The 24,520-nt window shown below is 38.0% G+C and overlaps 1 protein-coding gene across 1 annotated transcript in view; it reads left to right on the top strand.

The window, feature by feature from the left end:
* The window catches only part of si:dkey-16j16.4, a 43,825-nt gene continuing 19,305 nt past the window's right edge, over positions 1-24,520 (top strand). Inside the window, exons 1-3 of the mRNA XM_002665221.7 lie at positions 1-599; positions 20,074-20,155; positions 23,344-23,819. Of these exons, the coding sequence (XP_002665267.1) occupies positions 531-599; positions 20,074-20,155; positions 23,344-23,819 (627 nt within the window). The 5' untranslated portion in view covers positions 1-530. The remainder of the gene's footprint in view (positions 600-20,073; positions 20,156-23,343; positions 23,820-24,520) is intronic.

The following is a 24,520-nucleotide window of genomic DNA, read 5'->3' as shown; positions in this document are numbered from 1 at the left end:
AGTGCGGATGCGTATGTGTGTGTGTGCGCGCGCGTGTGTGTGAGTGAGTGAGTGCGTTTGAAATTCTATAGAGACTTTTTATTTTAGTTATACACATTTCATCTTTCGTGTGTCGATTAAGATTGACTTTACACATCAATGGAATATAACAGCGTGTTTGATGAGTGATGTCACTGCCGCTGGACAACTCAACACGACACAGGACTTAAATAGTCATTTCTAATTAGTTTACCTTCGTCAGAGAAATGGATTTTCAGACCAATCGACGAGATTTTCTTTAAACTTGAACTTTAAAACCCGAAGCGGTCCCGCACGGATGTCTGGTGTTGTTTTGGCGCTGATGAACTCATGATATTTGTTTATTTGGGTTCCAGCACGAGTTTGTTTGCATGGAGCTGAACATCTCTGAATACACACATCATTATTGACTGTTCTTAGAAAGAGCTGATCAACTCAGGGCATGTGTCTCAGAGATGAATCTTTAATTTCTTGAAGTGATCTTAAACTGAGAGCAATCAAGGACAGGCAGAATGCTGAAGACCCTCACTAAAAAACTCAGAAGACACTCACTAAATGAGATCCACCCTTTTCAACTAAAGGTAAGCCAGAAAATAATTATATAAAACAATTTACTATGTTATAAAAAAAACTATGCATGTGAATTCACTGTAGTCACAATAATATGCCTTTCTAGGCCAAGATTCCTGTAGTGTAAATTAATATTTTTTACTTGGTATAGTTACAAATCTGGCCACATTTTTAAAATACAATGTCAATGTTTTTCTGCTTTTACATTAATAAGCGCAATATAATACTAATTAAATGATAACTTTTGTTGAACAAACAAACAACATGTAATAAACAGTTTATAGTACTGTATAAACATTATAAAATGAAGTGTTTCCACAAAGCTGCTGTATTGTGGCACATTGCATAGTCTTCCTATTTATCACATTCATGTACCATTGTTCTACTATTTGTTTGTCTATAGCTCAAGGTGGATTTGTTACAAGCACTAGAGACTGACTAGTTTAAAACTTACCCACTTATTTACACTGCTAGGCATATTTACCCAAGCTATCATCACACATACATTTCTTGTGAAACTGGGAGTTAACAAACATGAAAGACTTGCTTCAGAGACTATTGAAAAACAATAAACTACATTTAAAAATAATATATATATATATACATATATATATATATATATATATATATAATTACACACACAGGGCTTGGAAAACGAAACTAGTGTTGAAAGGCTCATGACTAAATGGCTAAACCAGTCTGGTGGCACATTGATTGCACATTCCACCAGTAAGAGCATAGTGTGAAGGTTTAATTAGCAATAGAACAGTCTTGCTTAAAATATTTCAATGCACACAACAATATGGGTGACTTATGAGTTCAAAGGAGACAAATTTGTGGTGTGTGTCTCGCTGGCACATTTGTGATGAAGTAAGCAAGTCTTTGTGATGTGAGCCACAGTATTCAGTGTAGGCATGGGCCGGTATAAGATTCTGACGGTATGTTAACCTTGGATAAAAATATCACGGTTTCATGGTTTTACGGTATTGTGATTTTTCGCTCTAAAATATATTATTTTTAATTGTCTGGGTAAAAGCAAACTCTTGTTTTATACAGTTCTTTTTATTAGCACATATATCTCACAAATGCAATGTTACATAAACAATGTTAAAGACAATGAGAGTGTCTCAATGTTTTAAAAGCTAAAATATAACATTTATACATAACATAAAATTATGCATAAAAACATAAAAACATGGAGAACTTTTTAACAAATGTCATTGTAATGATGTGAGGAAGAAAATTAAACCATTTTGCTAAGTAGTTAATCAATGTTAATTCTGTTAAACGTTTTTTTTCAGATGGATTTGTTGTTTGTACTGTGGCTATAGCTTTACATGGACCGTTTACATGAAAATTATGCTGTTGGAGCAGTAAACATGTCAGGCTGCTCTCTTCATTAGTTTCAAAAACACACATTTCTTTACAATTTAAAACAGCATCTTTTGGATTTTTTTTCTCTTTCTGCTGGCGATACTGTTTACCAATATTTTTTTTTTTTTACACATACCATAGAAATGGTATAGGTATGGTATATAAAATGTTGGCGGTTTTAAAACCTTGACTTTTCCAAACTGCGGTATACCTTGAAATTGGTTATCATCCCATGCGTAATTCAGTGTAATGTCAGCATACCACCAAGAAGCATGAACCACATCCAATAATAGTAACTAGATTAGGGCTGCAAGATAATCGAAAAATAATTGAAATTGACATTCAAAACCTATAATCGATCTAATTTTACCAAGTTGGTTTTATCGATTATTTTCCCGACTGTGTGTGAAGTCACGTGACCCCGCTCTGTTAAGGATGATTTACATTGATTCATGTCGAGAGTCTAGCGCAGCCTTCAAGCGGTCACATACCCACGCACCTCTCAAAAATGTAACTACACATTGTGAAGATTGAGATAATCGATCTTAATCGAGATTTAGCTTTTAGGCCAAATCACCCAGCCCTAAACTGAATGCAAGAGGAAGCTGCCTGAAAGGGATATCCGGGTGCTAACTTAAAAACTTATGTCCAAAAAAACATAAAATCTCAGCTGACCAATTCACTGCTGAATTAAATGTGCACCTTAACTCTCCTGTTTCCACCAAAACTTTGTTGGGAGCTCCACAGAGGCAATATACATGGCCGGGCTTCTAGAGCCAAACCTATCATCACTCATGACAATGCCAAACATCAGTTTTAATCAGTGTTGGGCAAGCTACTTGAAAAATATAGTTAGCTAAGCTATTAGCCACTCTTCTTAAAATTTCCATTTTGTCGCAAGGAAATGTAGCAAGCTAAGCTAAAAGCTACATGACAAAAGTAGCTTAGCTACATCTAAGCTATTTTTGCAATTTTAATTTTTAAATCGAACTAAAATCCAAGTCAATCATATCAGTGATCAATAAAACGGTCAATGAAACATGAGGCACAATTGTTCAGTTCAGTTATTTACTGTAAATAATATACTCAATCAAACAGAAACAAATTATAGTATATAACAGCAAAAACTAAAAATCCAATAAAACCAAGTGTAACACAGGGAATATTTAGAAATGAGCATTATATTGTGCACGCGTGTGTGTGTGTGTATTCAAGGTGTAACGATACGCGTATTCGTATTGAACCGTTCGGTACGAGACTTTTGGTTCGATACGCATTACAAACCGAATTATTCAATTCAGACTAATATCTAAAATGATAAAAGACAAATTATAATGTTTTCAGTGCAGCAACCCTCAACATGGCATCCCAAATGACTTGGCAGACAACATGCTGCCTTCCCCGCTGTCATGTTAAACAGTAGACCATCGCTTTTAAAGTCAGAATATTACTTTATTAAAGCATACACTTAGTGGTCTTGCTGCTTTCTGTGTCAGCCTGCTCGTGCTGGCTCTGCCCTCGTTGCGTTGCCCCAGCAACCCTGGACCCCGACACTAAAGAGCCAATCTCAATAACCTGTTCACATATCACCACACCTGCCCACCTCTAAACACTACTCCAGTCAGGCACGCGCTAATCCCAGACATCCCAAGTCCCCAAGTCTCCCGGAAGTTGCGGTAGTCTTCCGCAAATGCATAGAGACTCCTAGATGCCCGCAAACAAATGACAATCTTCCGCAAATCGTGCACCCCCCCCCCCAGTACTTATAACCGTCGCACACCCCTCTCCACCGCATCCCTCCCAGCTCTTCAGGTACGTTGGGCACAACTCACCTCCGCCGCTCGGGTACATCGCACGCACATGCTTCCACAGCTCTTCAGATACGTCGCACACACACGCCCTCACCGCTCTTTAGATACGTCGCCCACCATCATCGCCACCTAGAGAGTGGTGGAAAAAAACAATGATGTCTACTATGACAGTAAGCTATTTTAGTGGTAATATTACAGCATATTAACTCCTTTACACTGACATCACGGAATCAGTAACTGGAACTGGAACAGGATTCAGACAGGCAGTTCTTACAGATTCGAACAGGGCAGAACAAATCACCGAGGCAATCGGCACATTTATAGCAGTGGATATGAGAGACCTTAATCGGAAGAGGAAATTTCAGTTTTAAGAAAATGTTAAATGTAATAGAGCCTCGTTACATTATTCCTTCATAAGCCCATTTCAGTCAGATAATTCCTGGTTTCAGATCCACTTAAATGTTAGGTGACAGTTAAAACAAGCAGATCTGTGCTGTCTAAAGAAAAGGTGGACACTCATCTTTCTGAAAATAGAAAAATACTTAAAAATTGATTGAAACTGAGTTCCATATAAAATTTAATTATTCTTTCTTTTTTTATTTGTTTAACTACTACAATATTATATTTATTTTTTTATGGGCAGCTTTTGGGTTTTGAGTATAAAGAAGGATTAGTTTCATTTGCTGCTAAGCAGCAACCCCGGAAGTATAGCTCTAACGCTTTAAGAAAAAGAAGAGTAAAAGAAAAAAAGAAAACAAGATCATACTTTTATGATGTTAGTTTTAATACATAAAAAATAAAATCAGAGAAATCCTGGCTTTTTTCTTTTTTTTTTTTTGCTGTATCGAAAACTTACTGAACCGTGACACCACTGTGTCGTATCGAACCGAACCGTGATTTTTGTGGACCGTTACACCCCTAATATATATATAAATTACATCAATTCTTACATTATATTACATTATATATTACATCAATATATAAAACATTACAACTCTTCATTAATGAATTACACTACATAATGTAGTATCATTAGTAACTATCATGAACTAACAGTAATTACTAGTAGTAATTACCAGTTTACCACTATTGTAAAAATAAAACGTATATATCTGCAAATATATAACTGATCTGCAAATGTAGCTTGTGTGGATGCTACTACACTACTTGCTTAAAATATAGCATCGCTACTGAAAAGCTATTTGATTTAGAAAGTTGCGATGCTACCGCCCCGCTACTGAGTAATGTTGTTAAGCTAGTAGCGTCACTACTTGTAGCAACGCTACTGCGCAACTCTAGTTTTAATGGTGCCAGCAGCCGTCAGCTGTGGACAGTGTGAAATATGTATGGTTCTCTCATTCCACCTTCACTGTCTTTCCCACATCCTGGAGAGTTACAGTGTGGAGAAGCACAAATGAAGCGTAAAACTCAAACTGTAGAGTGAAGCATGGGTGTGGATCAGTGATTGTTTGTTTGTGCTGCAATTATCATATCATTCCCTAGGCTCAATACTTGTGTTAGATGGCTGTGTCACTGCCAAGGTCTACCAGACAATTCTGGAGAACTATGTATACCCAGTGGTTCAAACATGGTATCCTGAACTCAGTGCTGTGTATCAGGATGACAATGCACCAGTACACACAGCAAGAGAGTGGTTGCATGAACATGAAAGTGAAGTCACAGGCACCAGATCTAAATATTATTGAGCCACTTTGGGGTGTTGTGTATGAGCGAGCACTGACATCATGTAGTGACCTGGCCACTATTCTGCAATGAGAATTTGATGTGCTACGCCAACTTTTCATGGAAACATTTGCCACAGTATGTTCTTGTTTGAGCATATGCTGTTATGTTTCATAAAGAATTAGACCTTGAATGAACATGAATGCTCTCATTTATTCAGTATTTTTCTTGGTTCGTTACAGTGAATGACCGAATTATAGCTTTCGCATTCCCCATTACTCTAGTTATACTTATTACACAGTTTCATCATTTGTCATGAAAGATCAGCTTGGTCCATCTATTGCAATGCTAAGTTCATAATAGAAGATGTGTGTGTATAAGTATTTAGATATTCGGATAGCTCTATTAGACCAATGAGAAGCTATCTAAGAAAGTTTAGGATCTTCATGGTATTGCCCCACAAACACAAGCAAAGACCCTTTCACATAAATTATCCTCTGTTGTAATACTCCTTCATTTAAGCATTGTGTTGCAGCTTTTGACGTTTAAAAGACTAGAGCAGTGGGGAATGCTGAGCACAAATTTAATTTTGAACACAAGTTTATCGCAAATGTGAACCAAACAACATTGTATAAGGAAGACATAAACAGATTAATGCTAACTGAGTACATTGAGTTATACAGAAATCCCCTTCATGCAAGAACAGACACACACCCACAGATGTAGTCGTCATGGCCCCTGAAGGCTAATGTTGTTGTCTGAGACTTGAAATGCTGCTTCTTGTACAGTATGTCTTCCAAAAGTCTAAAAGTGTTTTTTTTAAGTGTACCAGTGTAAAACTTTACAAGTGAAGCTGTAAGTGTGTGAGAACATTTTACAAAATTGCCTTTGCAAGTCTTGAAGGCAAACTCAACTAGAAGTCTTGGAAAGCACAATGCTTTATCAGATTCTTTTAGTCATTTGCAATCTACGAAACATTAGCTGACCCACATAAACTTTGTTTTAAATTTACACACTAGCCAAAAGCTTTGTCGGTTGTGCAGGGCTAATGTAAATATGTCATGAATCTTATGTAAGGACAGTTGGCTGAATTCACATACCCCCCCAAATTCAGCTGACAAACCGCAAACGCTTTCTCAAACCTTGCATTTCTATTAGCTAGTAGGGGAAAGACTGGAAATTCTACCTCAGTGTCATTTACATGTTGGCCAAGCGTTTAATCCAGGAGCCAGGATGTAGAAAGTTGGATTCTTGTTAGTCCGCTTGAGAAAAAAGTATTTAGCAATTCTAAGAAGTAAATGTGTCATCGTGGACCACATTTATGCTGGAACATGTACTGTAAGCCTGCTTCTCGAGTAATTTTCAAGCATTCTAAAGATTTTATTTTTTCTACTTAAACCGCAAAGGTACTTTGGGCCTTTAGAAGTACACTACTAGTTTTAGGCATTTGGTGTAATTATGCTATATAAATTAAGTATGTTTGTCACTGTAGTAACAATAAAACATCATGAGTTTACAGGTCTGTCTATTTCCTCTGTTAACAAGTGGGTGACCTGAATTAAATTCCAAACTTTCACCCCTGTCATTTGGATCTCTTATCAGTTCTACTCCCTTTATACTTTATAAAGCCAGAAAAGGCCATAAAATAATAATAAAAAAGCTTAGGGTTGGGTGATAAAATGATAACGATCATTATAGAAATATAGTTTCCCCTTAATAAAACAATAACAATGACATGATAAGTTGAATATATAAGTGGAGCTAAGCTCCACATGGACCATTTATCAATGCGAACAGATGGTTGTGCAGGTTTGTTTACATGCTAACATGTCATAAATTGACCCAAGCTTCAAAGACAAATGCTTCAATTGTTAGGTATTTTGGATTTGAAGCGGCACTGCGCAGACTAGGGCTTGGCGGTTAATCGAAAAAGTAATCAAGATCGACATTCAGAACCTATAATCGATTAAATTTTTCCAAGTCAATTTTTTTTCAAATACTTTTCCTACTGGATGTGGAGTAACGTGACCCTGCTCTCTTTACACTTTTGAGTCTGGTGCAACCTTCACGTGGTTGCATACTCCTTAACGTGACTGACGCTGATGCTGACCTCTTAAAAAGTGTAACTACAACCATACGGGACTAAGGCAAAATAAGTAGAAGAAGATACAGCGAAGCTCTGTGATTGGTCAGCTTGGTAGCGTTGAAGAGTGAGGGCGTCGAGAGGGTAAAAAAATAAAATAAATAAATGAATAAAAGAATTGGTCACTAATTGTAATCAAGGTAGAGTGTTTAATTAATCGAGATTTAAATTTTAGGACAAATCGCCCAGCCCTAGCGCACACCAATTAGTGTATGATATTAAGGCACATTGAACAGTCGGTAATCTAAAGGTTCTCGCAGTGCTTTGATGTGTAGACTCATTCAGGACACCTTATGGCTTAAGTATGTATCACTGCAACATATAGAGAACACCAATTAAGAAACAACTACGGTGCAGTACGGTATTCTGCTCTTCTTCTTGGCTTTGTGGCTGCTCATCAAGATGACGACTAGATTTTTTTAATCTCTGGTCAACCACGCCTCGTTATTATATGTATATATTATGTTGGTGTAATGTCTCGGCTGGGTATTTAAAAATGGCTCTTCCTTTAGTTTCATTCTCCTACTTGTGTATGCACTAGTGACGTATCTCTGTATACCAATAGCGTTCAGCTGTGCTTCTAGCTCCGCTCTTTTGCTACCCTTTTGTCGTGGTAGGTACATTTTCAAAAGGGTACCAAAAAAGTGGTATGGTACGGTTCACTTTTTGGTACCATTTGACAGTGGAAACGGCCATAAAATTTGCACCGAATTATATCATACTGTAATACTCCGTGGAAATGGTCCAATAGAGAAAGAGACTTGAAACAACTCCATTGACTCCAATAGAATGTTTAGATTAATAAGGATAGATTGGTTTTGCACTTTTTAAAGGTACAAAGTAAAAAAATAAACATTGTGTATGGTGTAATGTTATCTATGGGCATCACGGTAGCACAGTGGGTAGCACGATGACCTCACAGCTAGAGGTCACTGGTTCGAGCCTAGGCTGGGTCAGTTGGCATTTCTGTTTGGAGTTTACATGTTCTCTCAGTGTTGGCATGGGTTTTCTCTGGGTGCTCCAGGTTTCCCCCACAAGTCCAAACACATGTGCTTTAGGTGAATTGGGTGAGCTAAATTGTACGTGGTGTAGGAGTGTGTATGGATGTTGCCCAGTGATGGGTTGCAGTTGGAAGGGCATCCACTGCGTAAAACATATGCTAGATAAGTTGGGGATTCATTCTGCTGAGTGTAACCCCAGATTAATTAAGGGACTAACCCAAAAATAAAATGAATGAATGAATAAAATTATCTATTAATTAAATTAACCACAAAGCACTTCCCGTAACTATTTGAGTTTACTCTAATCACGTGAGGATCAGACATTTTAGTTGCAACTATCCCTCTCTTATGGCTCTCGATGGCCATTTCTAACAACATGGAGGAAGATTGATAAATTGACAAAAACAAGACTGGACACTGATATCTCTGCTAGAAAGACTTTCCTTGTGACCTGAAATAAAAAACGTTATTTTTGATGGTATTTGATAAAAGTTTGTGGAGGCAAATTACTTTTTACAAAATAATGAAGTGCACAGATACATCGTTTATAACACGCACAGAAAAATGCAAAGTGCTGGGATACAGCTGCAGCTATATCAATATAGTGCCATTCTTGTGACACTGTAGCCTGGAACAATAATGATTAATGTTTTTAGATTAGGTAGGTTTAGGGTCGGGGTAGGAGTAGATGTTAATAAATCAAAATAGGTTACTGTGGGGGATGCGTTTAGGCAGATTGTACTGCCTACAGTTTATGGAGCTCATGCCACTAGGAGCTGCCTCCAACCTCAGCTTATATGACTCTTATATGACTTGTTTATTTGATTGTTTAAAGTCACATGAAAGTGCCGATGTTCTCATAAACACTGACTAACAAGAGAAACACTGCCACGACGGATCCTTTTAAATGATCATTCCACAGATATGCCATGGATCTACTGTAGTATCAGTCACTGTAATGTGATGTGTTTTTATATAGAGTATGTATTGTGTATGGTAGGGGGGTCTTACATCAGTGTGCAGCATCCACTTGAATGATGCGACTACAGCCACAGGACAATGGCATCAGTGCGCTCATCACACACCAGCTATAGGTGGAGTGGAAAGACAGTGGTAGAGCCAATTCAGTGGATGGGAATGATTGGGAGGCCATGATGAGGGCCAATGGAGGGAAATTTGGCCAGGACACCGGGGTTACACCCCTACTCTTTACCAGAAATACCATGGGAATTTATTTATTTATTTTTTTATCACAGATTCAGGAGCTTGGCTTAACGTCTCATCTGCAAGATGACGCTCACTAACAGCATAAGACTCGCACAGTATAGGATATTAGGACTCACACAGACCGCAGGTTGCGCCCCCTGCTGGTCACACAAAATGTACCTGAAGCAACGTATTTAACATTTCACAAAAATGTCGGCTGAGGTGCGTGTTCACAATGAGCCTAGTTTTGTTATCTATATCATCCATTAAAGTTCATTTTGTATGTAAATGCCATTGCGTTTTTGAAACTCTGGTGTGTTTACTTGTATATGGATGTTTTAAGGGCCATGACACCCCCCACTTTCGGTTAAAGTCTATTTCAGAATTTTTTCAAAAGATGCATGATTAATGGGCGTGGAGCTCTGCGAGCATCGGGCAGGAGTGGGCGTGACCAGCAGGGGAGAAGGGTAGCGAACAACTGTTGTTGACAGTTAGCTCACAAACTGAGACACAAACCGTGAGAAGACGCATTAGTTTATAGTTAACAAAGTTAAAATGCAAAGAAATAAACAGTAATTTAATGCCATGCTACATTTGTTATTCGTAATTTCATATACACACAACCACAATTTATATCATTATAAAGATAAGTGTGTTAATGTAAACACTATAAATGAGGATTCTCCCTCGATCCCCGGGTCTAAATTATAGGTCTTGAATGCAGACTTAGTGCAGCAGGTCTCCTGACCTGCCTATTTTAACCATTAGTCCTGCTGAGAATATAGAAGATTTAGGCAAACACAGCAGCACGGTGATGTGTCTGAATGTAAACGAACTCCTGATAAAAGTCAACGTCCGCCATTCTTCAATTCTCGTACTGCTCTCCCGACAAAAATGCTTGCAGCACACACACAGCTTTGCTGTATGATCGGCCCTGACAGGATCGCATGCAACAAACCCCGTGGATCATGGAAACAAACACATACGAGCCTTCATGAACGGCTACGTGCCGTTGGTCCGTCTCAGCTTGCTTGAAACTGGCAGGTCTGTCTCGCCTTTGGAAAGCACGTGCTCTCATGAATAATTAAGCAGCTGGCTATTCTCATAGGATAAGAAAACTCCGCTATGAATAATAATGATAAACCGACGCGTCATTATTGCACTTGCAGTACTGCACTACGTCGCCGATTTTGATCCTGCCCCAAAAATCATTTTAAACCCGGAAGCTGAAATTAGCTGACAAAAGCTCAAAATTTTTTCCCACAATTAAAGCTGACACGTGCAAACATTGTCTTAACTGATTCTCAACACACACAAACCTGTTAATATAAAAAAAAGTTCTCCAGGGTGTCCCGAACCTTTAATTTGAAACAAATCCTAACATAAAATTATAGAAGGAGGCATATTACAGTAGTCCCACTTACTCGTTTTATGTCACACATATTATCTACAGACACAGACATGTTCACAAACATGCTGGCTAGCCATTTTTATAAGACCAACCACCATCCTAAACTGTTTAGCAGATGGTGCAGCTAGAGCTCATGTCTATGACACGCGTGTTGAAGCCCAGTATGCAACTCTCACCTACCGCCCACCACACAGCATACTGCTTTGACATCACAGACTCTTTTAAAACTCTAAGAGGAATTCTCTTTGAGGATGAAGATAATAGCGGGTTAGAACATTTATTGGCTTGTTGATAAGAGTTATCGCAATTAGATTTTCATGGTTTAAATGTGTAGACTTACACATAAGTTTGGTCCCAAATGAGGGGCTTGATATAACCTTCATTTGCAAAAGAGGTTAAACTGAGTCATCTATGACTTTTTGCTAATTGCAATAAAAAGTACTTTATTAAAATGGATGATTGTCTATAATAATTCACAGCACATAATTGAAGCAATTGGTGGAAAGATGGCAAAACACATGGAGGATTTGCTATCAGAAATGTAAAGCTTACCTTGGTTGACTCATTGTTTGGCTAAAACAGTTGAGTTATAAAGTGCACATGCAATGTTTTACCTGAACTCAAACCATACATCTAGTTCTCTTTTGTGACCTACCTAGTGTTTAATTTGTAAATTGCGAGGTGCCAGAACAGAACTAGGTAATGGATCCAGCATGTTACCAGAGAAGGTAGAGGTGTCAGGGATGAGTGAAGAACATTTTGTTTTTTATTTTTTTTTGTGGGTGGGTGTCAAAGAAGAAACTGTAGAAGGGGGGATGGCAGGGTGCATGTGAGGAGGGGGATCGATAAAATGAGGTGCTGGATCAGATTTCAGAGGTGCCAGGTCCAGATCTGGCTTGTTCTGCCACAAATTAAGCCCTGAACTTACTAGTACCAAGTTGGACCCCCTTGTGCCTTCAGAACTGCCTTTATCCATTGTGGCATTGGTTCAACGAGATACTGGAAATATTCTTCAGAGATTTTGGTCCTTATTGACATGATAGCATCATGCAGTTGTTGCAGATTTGTCGGCTGCACATCCATGATGCGAATCTCCTATACCACCACATCCCAAAGCTGCTCTATTGGATTGAGTTCTGGTGACTGTTGAGGCCATTTAAGTACAGTGAACTCATCGTCATTTCCAAGAAACCAGCCTAAGGTGATTTGCGCTTTATAACATGGTGCGTTGTCCTGCTGGAAGTAGCCATCAAAAGTCACTATGGTCATAAAAGGATAGACATGGTCAGCAACAATACTCAGGTAGGCTGTGGCATTGACATGATGATTATTTGGTAGTAATGGGCCCAAAGTATGCCAAGAAAATATCCCCCACACTATTACACCAGCATGAACGGTTTATACAAAGCAGGATGGATCTATGCTTTCATGTTGTTGACCCCAAATTCTAAGCTTACCATTTGAATGTTGTAGCAGAAATCGAGACTCATCAGACCAGGCAATGCTTTTCTAATATTCTATTGTCCAATTTTGATGAGCCTGTGCAAATTTTAACCTCCGGTCCCAATACATCAGCAATTTCTGAAATACTCACACCAGCCCATCTGGCACCAAAAAACCATTCCACAAAGTCACTTAAATCCCCTTTCTTCCCTGTTTTGATGCTCAGTTGGAATTGCAGCAGATCGTCTTGATCAAATCTACATGCCTAAATGCATTGAGTTGCTGCATTGTGATTAGCTGATTAGAAATTAGTGTTAACAAGTGGTTGGACAGGTGTACCTAATAATCGGTTGCCAGTGAGTGTAGGACAGTATAAGCCTGTTCAGTATCCTTTGTTAGAATAATAAAAATGAATGAAGAACTCACCATTTTTTTTACTTGAATGTTTTTCTTCAATGTAAAATATGTTATTAATTTTATTGTAAAAGGTTAATATTGACATTTGACTATGTAATCTATACAAATAAAGGCATGTTGTATATAATTAGCATGTGTATTTAATATGTATAATTTGTATTTAGTACAAAGATTTGTGCATGGAAATAGAGCACTTTAAGCACATTATGGAACTGCATTGTAGTGAAATTTTTACAATTTGGATTAAGATCACAAAACATAAAAGATATAAATAGCCTTTTTAATATTTAAAAATAAAGTTGGGGATGATAAAGCTAATATCATTTATACTTTGTGTAAAGTATGTACTAGTAGTTTGTACTAGTAGTAATAATAATAAGTATGCTTAATCTAATTTAGTGCACTTTTCCACCTTGCTATCTTCTGCTTTTTGTTTTCACATGTTTTCTGTTTTTAATAACTATTAAAAACACTGTATTGTGCTTCATAGGTATACTTGGTTAAAAATAATTTGGAGACATTGTGATGCATCAGGAATTTTTTTTTGCATCTAATAATTACCATCTGGAGTGTAATGTAACCGAATTGCGAGACTAATGAAGATCCACTAATATTCACACATCCACTTTCACGTTTATATACACACACACACACACACACACACACATATGCGCACGCTAAAGCCTGTAATCCATTACCGTCATCACTGACACTAATCTACCTCACACATTCAGATGAGAACAGGTAGTGCTGATGTAGCAAGCTGATCTGTCATCTCATCTCATTTTTGTTTGAGGTGTTGGCGCATCAGGTAACTAGTTAATAAACAACGGTTACTACAGGTGAAAAGTACTGATGGTTTATAAGAAGTTGTCCAAATAAGCTCTACTTCAAAGCTGCAGTTAGGTCCATCCACTTTTATAGGGGGTTTAAACACTGTTGTGTGGCAGCAGCATGTGAATATAGCCATATGCAAAGGGTAAAAATAATTCAGTTTTTTTTTTTTTTATAGTCACACTTTGATTGGCATTCTCTCTTTGTATGTGTCATCAGAGGAAGTAAACCCCACCCATTAGTGACTATCTCTCCCTCATTGCCATAGGACAATGGCCTTGATTTTCCATCTGCATCTACATTGCATCTGACACATGGGCATTTATAGCTCCACCTTCTTTTGAAGCGAGTGTTGGGAGAACTATCTCATTTGAATTTAAAGCGACAGTCACCAAAATAACAAAATTCGGATCAAAACCTAAAGTGTGCGGTTTCAAAGAGCTATAAATCATTATTTATGAGGTATTTTAAGCTAAAACATCACACACACACATTCTAGGCATATCAGAGAATTATTTTACATCTTGTGCAGAGAGGCATAATGGGTCAGCTTTAACATCAAAGAACACGATCTAACTGAGTTTAAGAATGAAGAGTTTGAGTCTCTTGAAAGTGCTAATGTCTAATCTCATTATGTTTTAGCTGAAGGCCTATAATCTGTAGCATAAAATGGTTTAAAATGACAATAATATAACTTATGATAAAAGAAAACAAAGTTATGGTCCTTTATATAAAACAACGATCTGCTCTGTATACAGCTGGATCCAAAATTATGTGAACCTCAGGACAAAGACTGACTAATGAGAGTGAAAGGGTCACGAAACACCAAAACACATTTTTTAAGCTGTTAACAGTCGTTTATGTGTCCCACACTGCTAAAAACACTATTAGGACACCTATATTTCACTAAAACGTGTAAATTGGTTGTTTTTGCGTTATTTCAAGCAAATTCGTACTTCCTGTTTGAAACGAATTTTTGAAGCTGCGTCACGGCCATGACATAATAGCATGTATTCCAGCGTGCAGACTAGGCGTCTGTGCCGGAGTGAGTCTTATTACGTCTTACAGTGTGATGCATTAATGCATGAGTAATGCTTGGTTCAAACCAATCAGCGCGCTCTATTGTGCAACTTCATTAATATTCATTACTGTCACGGTGTTTAGACGACAGAGACGCCACGTTGTATTGGCAAAAGAAGCATGAAGTGTTGCTTTTATAGTTTGCTGCAGTTAAGTTTTGTTTTCATTTTCTCTCTGTGAGAGCTCATCTGGATCACGTGTGGATTAACAGTGTACGCGACGCTCGACAACAATAACTTACGTGTCTAAGGAGGATTATTGTTTACCTGAGAGCTGTTCTCATCTGCAAACGCTGAGATCCAGATTTGCTTTAGTCTCCTCTTAATAAGGCTCTAGTTTCTGGTGATTGTCCTATCTCTACAGATTTGGTAAGTGAGCGACCAGTGCTCTGTTTATTCAGTTTGTTCGTATTGAACTAAGTTAACTATTGCACCAAGTGTAAACATGTTAGCACCACAACCAAACTTTAACCTCGTGTAGGATTTTCGTCGCATTTTGTGACCGGAATAACACACGCCGCTTTCTGACACTACCTGCTGTGTGCATGTAATTTTCCGGGAAATGCTGAGGGTTTTTTTCTCTCATTCGCCGTGCGGTATCAAACATTGCATGGAAAAATACACGCTTAGAGCAGCTCCTCGAATCAAATATCTCGCTTGTTGTGAGGGGCATGAATGAATTCCCTAATTGAAAGAGCCAAACTGCAGTTAAAGTCCACCATTTAATAATTTGGCAAATAATTCGACTACAGATGTCCCTGTAAACACAGTCACTTTCTCCCGTGTGTGTGTTTGTGTGGATGTGTTTTGACTCTGAAACTCGCGCGTGCCCAAATAGACACTCCCACACCATCCCACTTTAGTTCCTCCGACACTCCCCCCTAAACAGAGCTGGACACGCCCACTTTTCTGTCTTTTTCCAAAGTAGAGGTGTGAAAACACCCTGCTGAAACAAGGGGGTTTCATGGCCCTTTAAGTGTTCCTAGTTTCCGTTGCCCTAATTAATGCAGCCTAATAGTATGATCATGTCAGACGCTAATAAAGGGTTATGCGTGAGGGATTTACATGTTCAGTTTACGCGAAGATGCAATAGACATCCTGTGGTGTGGTTAATGTAAATGAGGCAGTGAATTGCGTTTTGTCTTCAAGGTTAGGGGTTTTCAAACTGTGGGGCGTGCCCTACCAGGGGGAGCGCCAGCACCTATTAAATGGGGCGCGAGACATTGAGGCGTGCACTCGAGAAAATTATGATGACTATTTTTATGTGTTTACTAGAGGGAATATGATTAACGTCAGCCGCACAGCGTACTATTAGACACCTGTAGAGTTAATGCGTTTCAGTAAAATATACACAAATAAAATGGAGCAGGTGCTTTTTAAAATGACTGACGGTGAATAAATGAAAGTCAAACGGGTGAGCTGTCTGACATAATTGCCCTTCTGAATCAAATCAGCAGGATGCCCTTCTGGATCTTTCACTCACTTTAAAGACACTGACTATGTTTACATGGACATCAGTTGTTTGACTTAATAAGACAATAATATAATTAAGTTGTTACGTGAAATGTATTGTGAAATGTAATGTTTTTGAATGTTGTGTCACCAGGCTACTCACATTTCCTGCACTGCAGAGGCTCATGTAATTTTCGACTTTACTGCAGTTCGTTTCAAGTTTCACTTTCACTCATGAACATTCACTCCTTGTTGGGATCTGTGGTATTAGATGCGAATATAAAGTAAGGACTGGTGGAAGATTTTTTTATTAATGAAAAGCCAAATGGAAAAAAAACACTCCGCATTTCTTGATGTGTGTGTGTGTGTGTGTGTGTGTGTGTGTGTGTGTGTGTGTGTGTGTGTGTGTGTGTGTGTGTGTGTGTGTGTGTGTGTGTGTGTGTGTGTGTGTGTGTGTGTGTGTGTGTGTGTGTGTGTGTGTGTGTGTGTGTGTGTGTGTGTGTGTGTGTCCTTTACTGACAGCCGCACCCACATGTGTGGATCTTGTCACAAAATGTGGTGAAAAGTCCTACATGACGGTAATAGTTTGATTGCGGGTTGAAAACCCATTCCAAGTAATTTATTATAGAAAAAAGGAAAAAAAAAAGCACATTTTTCAATAGCTTTAAGTTAAAAGTACAATTTATCTGTATGTAATAAAAAAAGACATCATGATTGAGGCACTTAAACTGTAGATTCAATTGATGTAGCCTACATAAGACCTAGTCATCTGACCGAACCTGGTTTCTCCTGGGGTTTTTCTGTCTTCTCCAATTCTGTTGCTTTTTTGGCTTGCATGACTGGGGTCTAAAAGACATTGTTGAACACTTAAACAACTTTTAGGAATTAAATGAATTGAGCTGAATAACGTGTGTAGCACTATTTGGATTTACCTCAAGTTTGTCTCAATGATTCTCATGTTATGTCCTGTCATGTCATTTTCATCCGCTTATCTGGGGCCGGGTCGTGAAGGCAGCAGTCTTAGCAGAGAACTCCAAACTTTTCTCTCCCAAGACACACCCTCCAGCTCCTCTGGGGGGATCGTGAGTTGTTCCCAGGCCAGCCGAGAGACATAGTCAATGGGTTCACCAATGGTGCACCAATCTGCCTGTCAATCTCACGTTTCATCTTTCCCTCACTCGTGAAAAAACCCAAAGCTCATCAAGGCCTCCTCCCTGTGGGACATGCTTGAAACACCTCCTTAGGTAAGCGTCCAGGAGGCATCCGAAACAGATGCCCGAGCCACCTCAGCTGACTTCTCTCGAAGTGGAGAAGAAAACTCATTTCAGCTGCTTGTATCTAAGATTTTGTTCTTTCGGTCATGACCCAAAGCTCATGACCATAGGTGAGAGTAGGAACGTAAATTGACTGGTCAATCGAGAGCTTTGCCTTTTGGCTCCTTCTTTACCACAATGGGCCCGTACATTAACTGCATTACTGCTGCACCAATCTGCCAGTCAATCCCACATTCCATCTTTCTCTCACTCGTGAACAATACCCCAAGATACTTAACCTCCCCCACCTAGGGTAAGGACTTTCCTCCAACCTGGAGATGGCAAACCACCTTTTTCCGGTGGAGCACTATGGCCTCGGACTTGGAGATGCTGATTTTCATCCCAGCCACATCACACTAGGCAGCAAACCACCCCAGTGCATGCTGAAGGTCCATGTTCGATGAAGCCAACAGATTCAATGATTCTGTTTGAAACTCTCTTTTGAATATACAAATTATACAGATGAAGTTGACATTACTTAACTATACTTGTTTTTTTACAGAAATATTGTTAACAATTGGCACCTTTAGTTAGTAATAAAAATACTTGAGGGAAAGTTTATACCTTTGGTTCAGCTATTTTATGACAACACAAAAGTCCTTGCAGTCTACCATGCTGTGTAGCTGGAGATCCCAACTAAATGCTAAATATGGAACATGTTACTAAATGCTACCTAAACTAAATGCTAATTAGGAACATGTTTCATTGTTATTGAAAAGTGTTAAAAAATAAATTGGCAAAAGTAAATTCCACAGCCCCTTTTAATCATTTTTCATGTTGATTTAATATTTTTTTTATGTTTCACATAGACTGCCAAGTTTTATTAAATACTCATCATGTAGTAAATCACTCCTTTATGTACACATTTGCAGTTCAGTGTGTTACCTGGCTGTTCTTTGTAAGTGTTTGTGAAATTTGTGAGTAATCTCTGAGTGAAAATGATTGCTACACCCTTATTGTTTAGTGTGGTGACTTCACAGAAAGTTATGTGTTATGTTTTTTAAATACATCAGAATGCTTAATCATAACTGCCAGCGGCTACGGGACATTTTTTAGCAAGGGTTTTGGTGGTGTGCAAGGATAGTTTGTGGTGGCTTTGAGATTTGAGACCGAGACCGGATTTCAGTGAGTGGAAATGGCTCTTCTGGGGGTTGCCGTGAGATTCAAGTACATGTGAGAAAGAGTGACACATTTGAATCATTCAGTTCTTCTCACTTTTTGCTCGGTGAAAGGCAAAAGAGATGAGAAGAGAAGTGGGGTGTGTGTGTGTGTGTGTGTGTGTGTGTGTGTGTGTGTGTGTGTGTACTTGAGAACAGATGGCAGCTGGTTAGTTGAGCTTGGACAAGGTAATTACCGTACTTAACTCTATACTGGTGCAATCTGTTGGGTTTTCTCTGGGTTCCATTTTCTATTTCTTATCAGTTTTGCTCTTGATAATCCTGTCTAAATGAACCTTTTTCACTGAGACTAAGCAAAGCCTTAGCATTTTGACCTGTCTTGTTTTACTTCTCTTAAGTTCATGCTTTATTTTTTTTATTTTACACTTTTGGATCTTTACTCAAACAATGTGAAGAAAGGCTCAAACAAAACAAAGAAAGATTCAGACTCTGAAGATGAACTGAAATACAAATACATTAAAGGAACACTACACTTTTTGGGTTTTGAGTCTGGCTGTGAGCACTTTTAGCTTAGCATAAATCATTGAATCAGATTAGATGATTAGCACCTCTCTTAATGGTCAAAATAAGTCTTGAAACAATAGTCAAGGAACTTTGTCACCATACCATAGTTGCAGCAGGTGCAATTATATTATGCAGCGCCTGAAAATAGTCTCCAGCACCAAGATCTACACTTGCACCACCAGTAAGAATCTGCTTAATATCATTGTGCTGCTGCAGTCATGGTAAAGCAGCAAAGTTCCATGATATTACACCAAAATGAGAAAATAGGTCCTGTAACTGTGGAAGAGTCAAGCTTTTACATTGAAAAGGAAAATTATCAAAACTCTTTTTCGTTTTTGAACAAGATACTAATAATCTAATCTGAGTCAATGATCTATGCTAAGCTAAGCTAAAAATGCTTCTGCCAGACTCAGCTGAATGGATTACAAAAATGGTTAAACCCCCATGTTTATTTGCTAGGGGACTTGTGAAATGAGCCTATTTTCCAAAAAAAAAAAAAAAAAGAAAGTGGGATGTCCCTTTAAATAACTTTCTCCATTTGTTTGTTTTAGCAGTTGGACATGACACTCTTGAGTATGCTTGTTTTGCATCATGGTGATTCAGGTTTGTCTGACCTTTGCTTTGCCTTTAAAACAGATTTCCTACCATGGCAGTGAGGAAGGGTGGGAGAGTGAGGATTCAGAAGGGGAAAACCAGGAGCTGGCACAGATTGACAGAGGTAAGTGTGTTTTGCCATTTAATATTGGTTAGTTAATGCAAAGCTTTAACAACTTATTGATAAAAATAGTAATAATACTCAAATAAGACATCAAAAATGTTTACTTAATTTACTGTTATTTTTGTATAAAAGTGTAAGTATAGTTTGCTAATTTTATCTTGTATACAAGTTGAACTGGTTTTATTTACATTTCAAATAATTAAAAGTGAACAAAATTGGTTCATTGTAGTGTAAATACAGAATAGGTTAACTGAAATAAATTAAAACACCATTAGTGATACTAATATTTTTATCCCATGTTTTATACAGAAAAAATTTTCATATATATATATATATATATATATATATATATATATATATATATATATATATATATATATATATATATATATATATATATAAATACAATTCTTCTGGAGTAGACTTGAATCGAAAGGGGGGTTTCATGGCCCTTTAAAAAAAAATCTAGGTTCTCCATACCAAACACTATTGCATTAACACTGCATAACTAAATGTATGTAATATGTATTTTATCTCAGTTGTTGCTGTGGTTATGGTGTCAGACATCTCAATTTCAGACTCAGACCTGCATTTTAAAATAGCTGAAACTTTTAAAACTTTTATTTGGTAGTTAGAACTAAAAAATGCTATTTTTTCAAATTCTGAATTAGTTTAACATTTATATTTTATCTTTTGGAGAACAATAGAAGTAATCAAAAAATGACATACTTGACATAACTTGCTTCTAATAATTGAATCATAAATGGGCTTTTAGGTGTTCTAGTTGATTGTTACCAAAAATCCCGAAGTTTTTCGACCCTTAACCATAACACTCTCATGTTGGTGGCTCAGCAGTGGTGGCCAGCCAATATTCCCTCTCTTTCTCCTGACTGCCAGTTAACTCCTCCCTCCTACTCCAGACCAAGCATGAGGCTCTCTCTGCTTCCTCCCCCATTCTTCGCACTGCTTTCTTTCTTTCAATCCCTCTCAGTGAAATATCTGTCATCAGCTTCCAGGCTGGGAAGCCCCTACATCGCACCAAGTCTGGGTACAACCATGTTTGTCTTTCTTAATTTTTGAGATCTGTTGTGCAGACATCAAACCTGTCAGGTTGCACCAAATTTTAGGCTGCCGAAAATTATAGACCGGAATTGGCATTTCCAATTGATGTTTTTGGAAAATATGAGTCAAAAAGAATATTATGCTGTGCTGTAATATTCAACACTCTTGTTTTTACTCTCCCTCCAGCTGTATGTCTACTCATTGTATGGAGTGAAACAGCTTTCACAGTGGGTGTGAAAACCGATGCGCTATGAAACCCATTCATTTTATATCGTCTAGGAAGTGTGGTGTGTTGCTTCGTCGACAAAATTGCAAGAGTAGTGGAGCATGTGCACCATGGTCAAAGTTCGGAATTGCTCAATATTTGGCTCTGTGAATATTCAGTTCATTAAACCGATACTTATCAATACATGAACTACACATGCTCCCCGGAAAAACTAAATCCAAATGACTACTGTCATGTCAACGCTGGTAAAATTATGCCTATTGACTCCTTTAATATCAATAAAATGTGGTTATTTTGTGGTTTTTGACGTCAATATGATCCAAGTTATTAAGTTAAATTGAAAATGCTTAAAGAATAGTAAACAATCTTTATAAACCAAATTTTTGGTTTTCTGAATTTGGATGAATCATGATTAAATCAATTACAGTCTGGTGATAGTCCATGCACCGCCATAAAACAAACATCGCTTTGTAATGAAGTCTGTAGCGTACAGGAAGCCAATGCAGATTAATTAAAGCAGGAGTAATATGCGCTCTCCCCTTTATGCCAGTTAGATGTCTGGCAGCAGAGGTTTAAACATGTTGCAAATGTGACAGGGAGAGCTGATTCACACCCAGGTACAGCACATTACATTCGCCCAAACAAGATGACACAAAATTGTGAACAACCTTCTCCAAGTCTCTAAGTAAAATGAGGGAATGGAAATCTGTTTTTGACGGCTCAATTTAACATCAGAGTCGAAGATGACACCAAGATTTTTTTACATTTTACATAGGACAGTTTCTTCCCTGGAAGTTAACCTAGGCAGTCATGGACTTCATTGACACGAGTCTTATTGCCAAATATGACTATACTTGTTAATTAAAGCTAACATAGAACAATATACATTTTAATAGCTTTGTCTTAAAAATGAGCAGTTCAAAGACTGGCCGTTAAAAAGTACTCTAAAGCTTGGCTCACACTGTGTGATTTTCATTTATTTATTTACTGTTATTTTTTAAAATTTCGAATCTTAAACAATTGTTGCTTTTGCAAGGAGCACGGATGGCGTGGCGCGAATGGCGCTGCACAAATTGTGCGAATGGTGCGCAAAGTTTAAAAATCTGAACTTTAGCAAACCTTCACGCCACGTTAACCAATCAGGAGCTTACTGTTGTGGGGGCCATCAAGTTGCTTTCTATGAACATTCCAAATCAAAGATCAGAGATTTCAGCCTATGATTTCAGGATTTTATTAGGAATTTCTAATTTTTTCTACAACCAAATTGTGCCTTAAATCCCTCAGTGTGAGCAGGGCTTAAGTTTGTAAAACTACTATTGAGCTTTCAAAAATGGGGGGAGAGCACTTTCCAGCCAAGCAAAATTATATTCAAGCTAAAATCATTTTGATATTATATTACTTAAAACACAAACAGTTAGGTCCATAAATATTTGGACATTGACACAATTCTAAGAAGCCAATTATTCAATTACTTTTGGACCCTTAACAAGTGGGAGGCACATACGCAAACCGTGGTAATTCCTACACCGTTCACCTGATTTGTATGTAAATCCCCTTAAATTAAAGCTGACAGTCTGCAGATAAAGCACAAAAATGTAATTTCGAATCTATTGTGTTGGTGTATAGAGCCAAAAATGTTAGAATTGTGTTAATGTCCAAATATTTTTTTACCTAACTGTACAGTATTTAAAATCAGTGAATTATTTATTTATTTATTTTATTTTATTATTATTTTAATTTTTTCATTTTTTTGATGTCATGAAATTTTTTAGGCAGGGAATTTGATATTTGACTTAAAGTGGGATTATTATTTATATAGCACATATTATTTTTATATAGCACAATAAATTAATTACTGACCATTTGTTTTCTCTTAATCACAACCTTTTACCTCCTACAGAGCATCGAAGGAACTGTGCCTTGACCCCTCTAGCCACCAGCCAGCAGCACAATCAGGGCATTCTTTCACCTGCCCACTTACGCCGTCTCCGTTTACTTCTGGACCCTGCCCTAGAGCGCCACAGTTCAGAAGAAGAACTGGAACGCATCGCAGGGGCCATAGGGGCAGAAGGGGGCAGAAAGTGGCACCGACATGGAGACATGAGTAGCGCTTCAAGTGATGAGGAAGTTAAGGACCTGTGTGGGCCAAATGAACCAGCGACTGGGACTAACTTGAGTGCCACTTCTCCAAGCCCTGTTCTCTTCAGTTCCTCTCCTCCGCGAGGGCTTAAGCCTTCTTACACACCAGCCCGCCTGCCTGTCCGGCCCATCATTCTCAGCCACTTTGAACAACCTTCCATGCCTTACTGGCGGCACCGGCCCATTTACACAGGAGAACCTGGTCGCCCCAGCCTAGACCTCGAGAAAATGCAGCAGGTAAAAGACACTGTTTTAAAAGATAGAGGGTACACGGTGTATGAAGCCTACATGTCAGAGATTTAGATATTACAAAAACATGATTGCTTGGGGCAAATAGCAAATATAAAAACACAAGTTACCAAAGGAAAAAATAATCTTGAATTTTAAATAATTCCATTATCTTTTTAGACTGTTTACATGACTACAATGTACCCCAAAATGGACAAGGTTTTCTCTTTGCGTTTTTAAAAATGTTTCACATTTACACAATGACATTTTCAAAACATTCTGCATTTACACATTTATGAAAATGACCAAGAACACTTATGCTTTTTTCACAAAAGATGCGGCATGTGTGAATATATTGCGATATTCATGCGTAAATAGACACATTAACATTTCGAGTTTACTCGCTTTATTCGCAGGTCAAATTCACTTTATTCTCGTGTGAAATTCCCTTCTCAATAGATGTGGATTCGCGTCATGGTCAAGGCTTCTATCTGCCCCGTGACACTAGCTTTGTTGCTAAATGGCTAACATAGATTTTTTTTAGATATTAACTGTGTTTATGTGCTTTAGGGAGTCTGAAAAACAGCATCATTAACGCATGTTGTGTACATGCATGACGTCATCATTTTTAAAGACTCTCGTTCTTGGATGGCTCCATGGACACAACAACAACTGCATTATCAAAAACATCTAATAATAATCCCATTAAT

Source organism: Danio rerio, chromosome 17 (assembly GCF_049306965.1).
Source record: "Danio rerio strain Tuebingen ecotype United States chromosome 17, GRCz12tu, whole genome shotgun sequence".
Lineage (NCBI taxonomy): Eukaryota > Metazoa > Chordata > Actinopteri > Cypriniformes > Danionidae > Danio > Danio rerio.
This window is presented reverse-complemented; position numbering and strand designations above follow the sequence as displayed.